Source organism: Schistocerca nitens, chromosome 6 (assembly GCF_023898315.1).
Source record: "Schistocerca nitens isolate TAMUIC-IGC-003100 chromosome 6, iqSchNite1.1, whole genome shotgun sequence".
Taxonomy (NCBI): Eukaryota; Metazoa; Arthropoda; class Insecta; order Orthoptera; family Acrididae; genus Schistocerca; species Schistocerca nitens.
The window spans coordinates 419,906,512-419,920,678 of record NC_064619.1 but is presented as its reverse complement, the minus strand read 5'-3'; the positions used below and the strand labels follow the sequence as shown (position 1 = coordinate 419,920,678).

At 41.0% G+C, this 14,167-nt stretch overlaps 1 protein-coding gene across 1 annotated transcript in view; it reads right to left on the bottom strand.

Annotated features, from left to right (window-relative positions):
- LOC126263383 (neuronal acetylcholine receptor subunit alpha-7) overlaps nt 1-14,167 on the bottom strand; it is a 316,056-nt gene that overhangs the window by 207,182 nt on the left and 94,707 nt on the right. Inside the window, exon 4 of the mRNA XM_049960476.1 lies at nt 43-223. Coding sequence (XP_049816433.1) covers nt 43-223 — 181 coding nt within the window. The remainder of the gene's footprint in view (nt 1-42; nt 224-14,167) is intronic.

Below are 14,167 nucleotides of genomic sequence, written 5' to 3'. Positions count from 1 at the left end.
TGGTGAGCCATCATCGCATGTTGTGCAGCCACTGTGTACTACCTGATTGCCATCATAGGTCCAGCTACCGAACTTCATGTCACAATGTTGGTCATCAAAGGGGAACCACGTAATGTCTATCTTGCATGTGCTCTTGAAGATGCCCGGTGGAACGTACAAGCAGCTACCGTTATGTCTGACCACAACGTTGGTGTGGTAGGTCCCGTCGAAACCCTCATCAGCACTTGTGGTGGAAAAGTTGGAAAATATTTACTGTGTGTATCATATCAACACTATCGTGTGTGTATACAAAGGCAACTGAATAGTAGTATTACTTTAACAGTATTTAGTTCTGCTTAGTCTCGTCACTTTAGGTTCCAGGCGTTTAAAGGACCTACTTGAGTTTTGAAATTTTAAATCGGTATTTTTAGGGATGCAGGATTTCGGGAAGGGGTATTAAAAGAACACATTTATTACTTAAATATTTTTATTTGCTTTTTTTAACAGGAATAAAGGGCATGTGTAAGTTAAAATTGTTCATAAATTTTTATATTTAGGAAATATTGCAAGCAGAAAAGAAGAAAAATTATCTGAAAACATCCTTCCAATCTCATTAATGCGACATTTTTTAACATAATGTTCCATAAGATAGTTGTTAAAGGCACTGTGTTTCGTTTCTACAAATTAATTTTAAAAATGCATACGGTAGCTCTCATGCGTGAAGCTAACCTTATCAAATACAACTAGTCCTATAGTAAAATACTGGCAGGTCGGTAATATCTCAGGATATATTTATACTGAAACTGCAGTTAGCAGCAGATAGATCATAGGAGACGCCAATAGTAAAAGGAACATCAAAGCTCAGCCAATTTAGAGAGCTCACAAGACTAGGGCCCAAGAGCTTTGAAGTTCATACTTTTCTTAGTTTCAAAGTGTTTGTAATGCTAACAAGAGTATGCAATTTGTCTGTTGTTTTCTATCTACATCTCTTTAGATGAAGTTTTAACCGGCGTGAAATAAAAAATCAAGTATTATCTGTAAGAAGCATCAAAGGTCAGCTTCGTGTTCCTACCAATGTGCGTGAAACTTTAGACTCAGTTCATGATTTGTTACAGCAGAGCACCCCTTGTATTCTATATGCGTCTTTTGGTGTTAATGTTTATTCTCTTCATACAAAGAGAAAGAGTGAGCGTAAATTCTTTTTATTGGACCGAATGATTTCTTTATAACATCACAGTGCCAGATGAGTTTCAAGCATACGATAATTTTATTTGACTGTTGTAATTGTACTGGAAGCAAGGATCGTGCGAATCAGTTTAGTACTCACGTGCTTTCATCCCTGAAGTGCTGGTGTGCGATGAATTATTGGGTATGGTTTACTGAATGTTAATTTATGGTAAAAGCTGGCGTTGTGGGTTTAGATTTCTGAAATTTACAATGTCGGTTGACAAAGATTTTTTCTGGGACTTTCCCACCACACGCAGGGAGCGCCGCCAGCTCCGAGCCGCTAGAACCAGAGCCGCCAACGTCTGTACAGTAAATTTACTCCAGTCTTCACGGAAAAACATTCAGTAGCGCAATGAGGATGCATAAGGTGTGGGAGAGGCGTTCACGGAAGAGGGAAAGACGGAATTCAAGCCGTTCTGTATCTCTCGGGACATACAGAAATTTTCTATCAACCGTGATTGTACCAAAATGCTTCCTTTCTTGGCAATCCGCGAAATCGAGCAAATACCTGGAGTGGAAGTTTCAACGAAGTGTGCTCGGACATGCATCAAGCATAACTCGGAGGAGTCTCGCTGCAGTTACCATCGTGTGCTGAGTGTTAGGACAGACTGAAGTGGATAATCATACGTGGAAATATAAGGTGTAATTTAAGAAGAAGTAAAATAAACATATGCTGATTAAGCCATAAATGTGGTGAAATTTGTTTGCGTTAAAAGAGAGAACCATTGTTTCTATACAAGAAGACGGATCTATTAATCACACTTTTTGAAATGCACGGTAACATATCCAGAACTCTAGCATGATTAACCCAGAGCGCTATCAAAAGGTTAATTTAAATGTTCTCTCTGACGCTGATATACTATATTTTACAGAGACCTGTCTTACTTGTTAAAGAAAGCAAAAGCAATTTCAACGAAAAATTGTTTGAAAACCATGGTTAGAAGAATCCTGAACTTATGCACCATGAGTCGTTGCAGTGCTACAGTGTGTAATGCTTGGAAGACGATTGACTGCAGAATAACAGCTACGTACAACGGCTGCTTACAAAAAGCAGTCGATAAAAGAACAGTGATTGTTTACGTGCAGCGGGAAAAAACGCGAAAACGCTAAATGGAAAAATAAAGCGAGAAAAACTGGTAGATTTATGTACCTCTTCAATTAATCCCTTTGCAATGATACCAAATGATTTAATAGAATTCTTATGCACAAGTGGGACGTCAGCAAAGGATACGTATCAACGGATCAGATGCTCTACCTCGAGGTCATTTTAGTTCAGCCTTGACAGGCATAAAAATAAAAAAATAAATAAAATCTTGATTGAATTTGAAAGTGGTCTGATTACAAGGAGATACAATATCAACATAACTTTTATTACAATTGTCAGTCACAAAAGTTGCTACATTTAGCTTATTTATTTGCGATGCGTTGCGACATCTGGAAGATCATATTAAGGCGTTACAACTATCCACAATTCCTACGAATGTACTGGCTGAACTGTATGTGAAATCCTTGTTAACAGGTTGTCAGGAACGGTGCGTGCTGCTGCCAATGCAAATAAGGTTGTCCAATTATCTGGTATATGTCGTCACCAACAAAAGAATTGCTAAATATTTTATTACTGCTGTGTAATTATTTTTGCTGTCGTTCAAGGTGTTGTTGCAGTGTTTCACTGGCTGTTTGAGCGTTGGTGTCTCCTTCAGTGTCTAATTAAAGTCACTTTATTTGTTTTTTTGTTTCGATGTTTCATTTCGTATAAAATTCACATCAATGTGTACAAGAAAGAAGGAAGAATATGGTTTAGCGCCCCCATCAACGGCAAGCTAATTGGAGACAAAACATAACCCAGATTGGTCAAGAATGGAACAGGAAACTGTCAGTGTTGTTTTTAATCAAGAAATTTATAGAGAGATTCTAAATATAGATGGACAGAAGGGGATGTGAATCTCGATCTCCCCGAAAGCCAGTCCGGCTTCTTAACTACTGCGGCACAATGCTCGGTAGTACTGTAGTTCAGTTTGCCATCTTTCACATGCAGTAGAGGTATCTGAAACATCCTCAGACCATCGAATATATACCATCAGCCAGCGGCCTAATCCAGCATCCTAACAACCAGTAGGGTTTCATTAAAGGGTGTGATGCTACCGATGCCATCTTTGCTGTGCATCAACTCACAGAAAAAATCTAGAGAATTTTATACTGCTTTGCTACATTTGGAGAATACGTTTGGATGTGACCCACATCAAGCAAATCGGCACAAGTTCTGTGTCACAGGTGTGCCAGAACAACTCTTCTATTGACTCAGAATGTTATGCATAAATAGGCTGTGTATGTCTGGCATGGCCAACATTGTTCCAGTATCAGTTGGAGTGCATTTGCACAACTGTTCATATTCGTCGTGGATACTAAAGAGATTGGAAGCTGAACGTATGTTGGACTTATTCTACAATGACGATGTCTTGACTGAAGAGTCTAATAGATGCGATTTACATAATGCTGCGGCTACGCTGTTGATCGCCCCAGTTCGTACTCTGCCAATACAACCAGAGAACTATCTTCTTGGGTACAGTTATTGGTCAAAGAAACTTCGAAATTTGAGGAAAAACTTACAAAACCAGCGTCTCACGGCGAGTGGAGGCATTATCAGTAGTGACGAACAAACTAGGATGGAAGTAAGTTGGAAGTGGGAAACACAGCAGCTTATCATGTCGTCTTCCTAGGGAGAGCGTTCTAGCCTTTAACAAGAATGTGAAGACCGTAGACTTTAACCCAACAGGCGCAAATAATTGAGGAAACTGAAACTCCAAAATTCTAAAAAGCTTGATAACGTGAGAAAATGCTCAAACGAAAAGTAAAAGGAGGATTTGTATTGTTTTTGTTTATGGCGAAGTTCGAAGACAAGGGATGAATGGATCTCGCTGAACAATGTTGCCCTAAGTAAAACTCCAGAATGCTATTATAATTCAGAAGGGACCTCTGCGTTATTTGGCCTGCACGTCAGCGTGATAACGCACAATGAGTGGGACTGAGCTCTGACTGAAGGGATCTTTCATGATCAGACAGGACAAAGAGTTTGTATGTTTAGGGGAATATTATACAAATATTTCTGAAGAGCAAAACAAGTTTCTACAAATTTCATTGGTGGAACTCAAGCAGGCCAATGAAAAAATAAGACAAGACCAGGTCAAACCAGGGTGCCAGAAGAGATGAGATTTTGATATACTCCTACTGTTGAACTTTTATCATGATACTTGATGTGATATGCTTCTACGTTTATTAGAACATTACTGAGGTTTTCACGCCAATTAAAGTCATTGCTGTTAAATGCCTGATCAAGTCAGAGGCAGCTGCGACCACATGGGAGCAACACACAACGTGCAGGTATGTTATTGTCTCATATGCACAGCAGCTTGAAGCCACAAGTTGCTGGATATCAAAAAACTGGCTGTGTACTTCCTGACAACAACACGTCCTGTGAATGTCTGCCTTCCAAAGTTCTGTTGGTCTCAACGTAGTAACAAACACCCAGAAATGTCACCCTGAGTCTCCGGTTCGTAAAATGGGCATATCATTGTAAATCTTATTGTTGTGATGAAAAGATGTTATTTTGGTTCGTTTGAATCCTTGAGAGCAAAATTAATTTTGTAGAGGGTAATTACTATTCATTTAGCTGTAGTCCATAATAGATAAAATTTGTGAAAATAAATGTTTTAAAGATATTCTACTGTAACAGTCAAGTAGCTGGTCTATTCAGTCATATTAACTGATTGAAGTTAAGTTTCCTGAGCTGGATTTATGCAACAAATCTATCACCAATAGCTTCTCACAAAGATTCACGCCATACTTAGCACTATCTACCAGTTACAGTAGACTGGTGAGTTAGTAAGTAATAATAAAATCATTGTACGAATGTAAGCAGTATGAAAACAATAATTCTGTCTGTTTTCAAAGCGGCGACAACTCAAAACAACTGGTTAACATGGAGCATTAAACTTATCTCTCAACGGTTATATGTTGATGTGCTTATCGAAAATCATATTGTACTTTCATCAGCTGCTATGAAAATTCTTTGTTATAGCAACCAGTTTCATCACCTAATCATCAGGCACAGGGTGCTTTTCAATTAATGTATTTGTGTAGAAACGTACAAGGCGTTCAGTCACACTTTAGATAACGTCAAGGATGCGAATTGAACAACAGAGCTTGAGAACATAAAATCTACATATAGTTCACAAACTCCAATGTTATCAATAACGGAGGAATATAACGCACCAAAAGCCTGAAAACTTGCACGGCGTATACCGTTTCGCTATTAGACTTCCGTCGTGATTCAGACGTCTGAGAGTTTCTTCATCTGGGTTTCTTTCCTGTCTTTATTCTGCAAAACGTTTTATGATGGTCCCATATATGGAAGTAAATTTATTTACATTTTGGTCCACGTCGTGATTATATTCGTAAGCGATGTCGCATCCTAGATATTTAATATGTTTTATTTGCTTCAAGATTTTATTATTCAAGACTATTTTAGATCTTACTAGTAGTCTGCCATGAAATGCCATCGTTTTCATTTTATCTACCAACAATGTTAGGTTGTAATTTGAGGCTTTCAGCTGCAACCTACAGACTACCATGCAGAGGTCATCTTCACTGTGCGTGATCGGAGTTAGGTCATTTGCATATACATTTAGTGTAGTGTCACGATCTAAAAGAACTCCATTTATGTTCAACATTTTTCATTTGCTGATAGCTTCATGTATATATTTAATTAAGAATTTTGGAGAAAAATAGCATCCTTGTCGTATTCCTTTGTTTGTGTTCATTGCTTTGTGTCATGTTTCCCATATGTATAACGATAATACTATCATTAAAAAAGAACGGTACCCTTAATGATTGTAAAACACTTAATTGTGCCTCATGATAGTTTGTGATAATCGTAACTGGTAGCAATAATACAGACTTATCATAGCATGTAAAGATACTGCAGCATCATTCCTGACAAATATCTACAAGCTATGGGGTATCACCTTCTGAAAATATTAAAAAGTTCGTTACTGTAATTGTTTGTATACTGAATATATACAACACCTGATGATAAATTACCAGACCTCGATATCCATCGCAAATAAATAAGTTAACCAGAACAATATTTGTGACTCGTAACTGTTCTATTCATAACGTAAAGCAATTTAATCTTGTAACTATGACATTGGTGGAAGAGAAGGAGTCAATAGATAATAAGATTTTCATGTCCAAATGTAGGTGCTATTTATTGTCTTTTTAATTCTGTATCCGAAAAGGCGATTTATTACATTCCAATTTGCTTCCTGTCGATTTAGAAGGGCTCCATCTTAGAGCAAAAGAGGTGGGAATCGATACACACTATAACAGCTAGTGTACCACCTGAACTTGAGTAAACTGCTCATCCATTCACCAACAGATGCTAAAACATTCCAGTTGACGTACAACAAAGTCTGTTGATAGGGCTGTCGTACCTGTTAGACAGAGGACCATTTTCCTCATTTTAAGACGATATAAGCACACTAGATAAAAAAACAATTAGTCACACCTAACAGAAATCACGCTAATACTGTGTAATACCGCCTCTAGCCTTGATAATTCCCTAAATTCGTCGGGGACGTTAGTTCACCATTTTCTTCAGAAGTGCCATATCTCCCTGAAATCACTCATTGATCCTGCAGAGCCAGAAAATTGCGGAGATGTTGAGTGCTACGTTTCAGCCGTTGTTGTGAGTAGTCCCATACATTTTCTGAGGGATTAACATTGAGTAATTAGGCGTGAACGCATGTACGCAGTCTTCTGAACACGACTGCTGTTATCTTGGAACGCAGGAGTGTCCACAACATACTCACCATCAAGATCTAGGACAAAGGCCGTACTTGGTCACCGAGATTGTTAAAGTAAATATCCTGGCCCTAGCTCGCGGTGACCTGAATGATTGGACCCAAGTAGTGACACAGGAAACACCACAGTCTGAACTACAGCCTCCTCATCATTTGATAAGAGGCCAAATGGTGACTTGAACTATTATTTTACACGTCTCCAGTCAGTTTCTACCCAGTTTCTATGCTGCTTGACCAACTGAACTTTATGCGTCATTATGAGCAACGGCCTTTTGCGACGCATCTAACTTCAAATGTCTATTGAATACAATGTTCGCATGGAAACTGATTGATACAGACTCGCGTTCACTAACAGTAGAAACTCCTGCCTTGTTTGAAAGCGGTCTCTGGTGACAGCCAGTTAGGATCTTTTTACGACCATAGTTCTTGTGTTATACTGCTCCGAGTAGTACACCATTTCATGTAGACACATTGGACAGCCTGTATTGATACACTGACCATCGGGCAACTTCATTCATGGTGTGGTTGTGGGCATGTCCAAACATGATAGATCTTCCGGTTATTGTCACGTCTCCAAGTCAACTCATCTTTTTGCAATGATTCAGTACAATGAACCAATGAGTGCACACCATGCAGCTATGGTGGATGGCCACATGAGCGCCTGATACCCGCTCTCCAGTACCTAAAGCGTTCCAAAGCGACCAGTGTGCTCATTTAAGGGTGCGATTAATACAGTGTTGTTCATAAGTACCACCAGGGTTTCAGAAGAGAACTGTGAGAAAACAACAAGCCATACAGAAAACGACGCATCTCAATGGACAGGGTTTCTCTCCCAGTTTGGATTCGTAATAAGCTCCTTGGCATAGGTGCGATGTGTGGCAGACATATGGGAAGATGTAGAGAAATCACTCACTCTGTATTGTCACATCGAACTAATTCGCACCTGAAGATAGGCAACCCAGTAAATAAATTTTCAGCTGCTGTGGTGCCTTTCTGGGCAATTAGTGTCTCAGACTTAAGTGTGTTGCACGCCACTAGAGATGCTAGTTGCACCACAAAGAGTGCCGTTGTTGAGTACCTGTAATGTCAGTTAAAACGTGGAGGGATGCTGTATCACTAATATGTGTTTATTTTCTATAATCGTTTGCCTTGAAATTTTAGTGGAGTCATCTTCTGATAATCTCGAGGCACTTACGAATAACTATGTGTTTTGTTAACTGAGATTGCTTGCATTTGTGTAATGTTCATTAAATTTCGCATTTTGTGTTTTAAGATGGACCCTTGTGACTTCTAAACCGACAGCAATTAAATGGGAAAGCAATAAATGCAGCTATTTAGTTAAGGACATAAAAATGGAATAAACATCACTTACGTGATTTTTGTGTAGTTACCTTCGGCTATAGGTGTTATATATTAATTATATATCTTTTATCTTAAGTGCATTACAATTTAAGAGAATTTATCACCAGGAATGTTTTGCTTTTATTTACGAGGCATCATTAATAGATTCTATAAATCTGATACGCTTAATACATTTCTACATTTTGCTTTTTATAAATTATTATAAAAACGGAAAGAAACTAAAGACATTGGCAGCCAGTGGGCGCTGATTTATATCAATGGGGCATGTTGAAAATTTGTGCCAGACTGGGACAGGAAACTGGGCTGCCTGGTTTCTAAGCAGATGCCCTGTTAATTATGCCACCCAGACAAAGTGGTCTCCTGAACTACACAGACTACCCTAGTACCACTTCCATCAGACTCATATTCTCTGCTTATACCACACACTACTGAAGTAGTGCCCCTGCTCATTAGCCTCATTAGTCCAGATCTCAGCGAGTCTCGTAAGATTTAGATCTTGGTGTGCATCCATGCTGAAGGGATCATTGCATGTTCGATAGAACACACATACCCACACACACACACACACACACCCACACCCACACCCACACCCACACCCACACACACACACACACACACACACACACACACACACACACAGATATATATATATATACGCTGATGACATCCAGTGATTCTTTCAGTGCAGATGCACACCAAGCTTGAACTCCTATGGGAATCAGTGAGATGTTGAGAGTAATGAGGATAATGAGCAGGGGCACTACTTCAATAGTGTGTGGTATAAATTGAGAATTTTGATCTGACAAGAGGTGTCCATGAATTTAGACAACGCTGGAGTGCAGTGATCTGGTGTTAACTTTGATTAAAACAATAGTCGGGCTTGTGATAACATTTGTTTATTATTACTGGTCTTGGCTTATGTTAAAGCCATCAGTGTTTGATCATGGTGTCACGTAAAGAACCAAAGAGCTGCTAAAACCAGCCACAGCGAGCCTAAAAAGATCTGAGGATGGCTTAAACATAGGTCGAAACTGGTAATAATAAACAAATGTCATTGCAGTCTCGACTGTTGTTTAATTCAAATGACTGGAGGTGTTGTAGACTAGTCTGTACAGCAGTGGTGACCACTGTGTCTGGATTTGAGTAGTGTTCTGTCCATTGGTCTAGTAAGCATGAGACCCAGTTTCGAATCCCAGTGTGGCAAAAATTTTCAACTTGCCTCATTGATATAAATAAATGTGCACTAGCAACTAGTGTCTGTAATTCCTGTGTGTCGAAAAGAACTGATAAAACATGTAAAATTAAATTAAATTTTTCTTTATAAATTTGGAGTAAAAAGGAATATTGAGCACTGTAAGTAAGTTGTTGCCAAATCCATAAGGAAGAACTGTTTTTAATGTACATGTAGCAAAATGTAAAGATATGTAATTTATAGAAACAACTCATGATACTTTGTAAATAAAAGCAAAAAGCGTCTGGTGCAGAACTTTCTTGAATTGCATTGTGCTTAAGATGAAACAAATAATTAATAATTGAAATATTACGTTTTTCTCTACTGACGTACACTTTTTACGTAACTATCGATTGAAGACAATAGAGGGAAGAAATGATGTGCTAGTTAATGGAGAAGTCAAGAGTGTAAGAGCTATGCTGGAGATATGACGACATAAACAGGAACAGACAGTGAGTGGACAAGTTGGCAGTTAGTGGGACGAGAGAGGAAGTTGAGAGAGAAAAGTGGTGAGGTTAGGAAGGTCTTGGCGGCGCTGGCGGCGCGCGGCGCGTAGTGGCGGTGGCGCTCCCCGCGTGGGCGGCCCGGGCGGCTGATGTGGCCCACAACAACGGCTAGCTGCCACTTGTACTTCCACCAAGTCGCCGGGCGGGCGGGCAGCTCTGACTCGCATGCGCTCGCGCTGCTCACAGACACAGGGGCGTAGGCGGAGGCGGGGCTGCTAGGGGGCGTGGGGCAGGGCGGGGCGGACAGCATGCACGACCATACCCGGCCGGCGACTGCTCGTCACCTCGCTTGGCGCCTTGCTGGGCCGGACACCCCCGCGCGCCGGCGTGCTTGTGGTGGTGTGGTGGTGGATGGTTGTAGTAGTAGTAGTAGTCGTTTAGTAAGCATGTTTGGTTTTTGCTTTTATTGCACTGCAGGGCGGTCTGGAATAGTCTTTAGTAGGTGCTTTCAACTCGGATGGAATTTACAGGAGACAGAACATAGGATGCTGTTATAGAGGGTGATTACTTTTGACAGAATGAACACAGTTTTACTGCCGAAGTGACTGTTTTAAAAGACAGGTGCAGCACTGCCCAAAAATTGTCGTGATCGTTGAGGTGACATGTGGGGTGTACCACAACTACGTGGACGACGCTTGATGTAATCCATTTGCGTCTACATATACAGTACAGACTGTATCGTAACTAAACTTTTTGTAAGACGATTGCCAGCAGCAGTCAAGTATTTTATGAAATACATGACATGCGGCTGTCCGTACGGGCTATATGAAAACATTTGTCAGAAACCTTACGGATTTTTTCTTGACATCAAAACGTTACAAAAAATTCGTATGGGAGGTATGAAAGTAATTCGCTGCAGTGACTCCTGGATTTGTAATTTATCTCAGATGTACATTTTTACTCACTCTATTCACTATAGACGACCACTTCATATGTTTTATTTTATCTGATTGTCGTTTCTTATCGTTTAGAGTAACTTACATCACAACGCATCGTGACTGTTTATTCGTTCCTGAAATGATGGATTGGGACTACATGTATGACCCAGTATATATGAATGCGGAAGCAGAACGTCAGCTTTAGCCTGAACGTTGCCCTGAGAGACAGTTACCTTGCACACACATGTTTGATTCCACCAAAGCCTGCGAGGGACATACCTCATTTGAAAAGAGACTCAGAGAAGATCCATCAACAAGTTAGTACCACTAAAATTACGAGAATGACTTAATCACATGATGATGTGGAATATTCTGCATGAAAATCTTCTATTCACCTTTCACCTTCAACGGGTGTAAGGACTATGAGGTAGACTTTCAGCTAAGAATATCTTTCAACGCATGTTTTCGTAATGGGCTGTGGTTCAGCAGTTCTTAACATGTACCTTATTCACTGATGAGGGTGGGTTTTCACTTACGAGTTCTTCAATTATTTACAAACGCGTCCGGGGTTGTGAAACCCTCATGAAGTGCGACAAGAGAGACATCAACAAAGGTTCAACCTCAACGTGTGAGGTGGAATCGTTCATTGTCATTTCGAAGGTCCTATTTCTTACAGCAACGTCTTACTAGAAAAACCTATCTGCAGTTTCTCAGGAATGCATTGCTTCCTTTACTGGATTATGTTCCTCTAGACATCATCCAACAGTGGTGCCCGACCTCAATTTAGAGAGATAGTTCGCCAGCATCTCGGTAATCAAATTGGTCGAGGGGGATCTATTGTATGACCCACTAAATCAACAGCTCTGAATGCAACGGATTCCTTCCTTTGGTGACACTAAAAATCATTGGTGAATTCAATTCCCACACCAAGTGTCGATGTTCTGAGGGAACGAATCCGAAATGGATATGGCCAAATGCGAAACGCAGCAGAAGTTTTCGGCAACGTACGGCAGAATATGAAGCGCAGTCTCAGTGGATACATGGAAGCAAGAAGTGGCCACCTCAAGCCATTTTTGTAAATGTATTATTTTTGTACCATGTAATATAAATCCTCTCACACATGTAAATGTGTTTGGTAGATGGATCCTTCTTGTGTTCATGAACAATAAATCTTTCCATACTTTTTTCTAAAATTTTGATATAAAGAATATATCCCTAGAGATCCTGACATCCACTGATGAAAAAAAAATCACAACATGAAGGAGTTGTGCGGCATAATCGAAAGTTGGTAGGCGCCTTTCTACATCTGAAATCTGATATTTATTCACATTTCGCGCCAGTCACAAAAGACTGGCGCCAGTAGTGCCACTATGAGGATGCAAATCAGGATTGCTCTAAATACGCGCTGTAATGGTCATGAGCGTTAGTTGCCATTGAGATTGGACGTGATGCGTTGATGTTAGTAAGGAAAGCCTTTCAGGCACAAAGATGCCATTATCAACACTTCACTGGATTTGAAAGAGGTCGTTAAATAGGGCTGTGATAATCTGGATGTTCCTTCTGCGATATTGCAGAAAGGCTTGACAGGAATGTAGTCACTGTACATGATTACTGGCCGCGCTGCTCACGAGAATGTATAGTCGCAAGAGGACCGGGCTCCGGCTGGCTGGCTCTGAGCACTATGGGACTCAACTGCTGAGGTCATTAGTCCCCTAGAACTTAGAACTAGTTAAACCTAACTAACCTAAGGACATCACAAACATCCATGCCCGAGGCAGGATTCGAACCTGCGACCGTAGCGGTCTTGCGGTTCCAGACTGCAGCGCCTTTAACCGCACGGCCACTTCGGCCGGCTTCCGGCTGGCCCATGTGGCAATACCGAAAGGGAAGACCAACGTATTTGGCGTATAACTCTGGGGTATGGTGCTGCATGTGCAGCAGCACATGCAGTTGGCATCACAGTGACACAACGAACTGCTACAAATAGGTTACCTCAAGGACAGCTCCGAGCCAGACGCTCTGTAGCGTGCATTCACTGACCCCAAACCACTGCTATTTATGACTTCAGTGGTGTCAAGTGGGATCTCGTTGGAGTACAGGGTGGAGGTCTGTTGTGTCCCATAATGGAAACTAGTTCTGCCTCGGTGCCAGTGACGGCCTTGTGTTGCCAGTTAAGGGTATGCAACTAGCCTGTCTCCTTGATAGACACACTAGAACTACACCTGGAGTTACGGTTTGATGTGTGCTTTCGTACGGCAGTAGGAGAACTCTCCCAGGCTGCAAATTTGTACTTCAGTCTGGTGATTCGACCTGTGATGCTGCCATTCATGAAGAGCATTCCACGGCGTGTTTTCCAACAGGATCATGCTCGCTCATATACAGCTGTTGTAACCTAGCATATTCTACAGAGCATCGACATATTGCCTTGGGCTGCTCGACCAACAGATCTGTCTTCAATCGAGCACATATGGGACATTATCCGATGACTACTCCAGCAGCATCCACAAACAGCATTAACCGTACCTATATTGACCGACTAGACCACCGACTAGACTGTAGACAGCTGCGTGTCAAGAATTTCAGGAAATGTATCATGACGTAACATGGTAAACAGTGCACAATAACGGAAACAAAAATATTGCAGTAAACATTTGCCCACGTATAGCCGTTTGCGGGATAATTGCGAATGTGGGATTCTGAGCAGCCATTGACGTCATTTAGCACAGAGATTTCCGACGTGAGAACTTCCCTATTAAGTCACCATCTAGTTTCACTGAAAGTTCACCGCTGGCTCGTCGTTGGGGAATATCATACGGGCGTGATGAGGCATCGGCACATTTTGCTGTTAATGTAAGATGACACGTAAAACGCAAATATGGGGCAAGATAGGTTGAGCATGCCTGGTACCTTGACCTCCAAGGTCACTTGACCTCAGTCCTCAGGATTTTTCTGCCTTGTTTACGTTACTCCCCTTGATAAGGTAAAGGACTGGGGCAGCGAATTGCACAGTCTTGTCAAGAATTTGTAACTCATTGCACAGAGGGGCGCACATTGTATCCAAATGCGAGAACGGCAGGAGCAACACCCCCTTTAACGTATTCGAATGGTGACACGTAACGCGCTGAA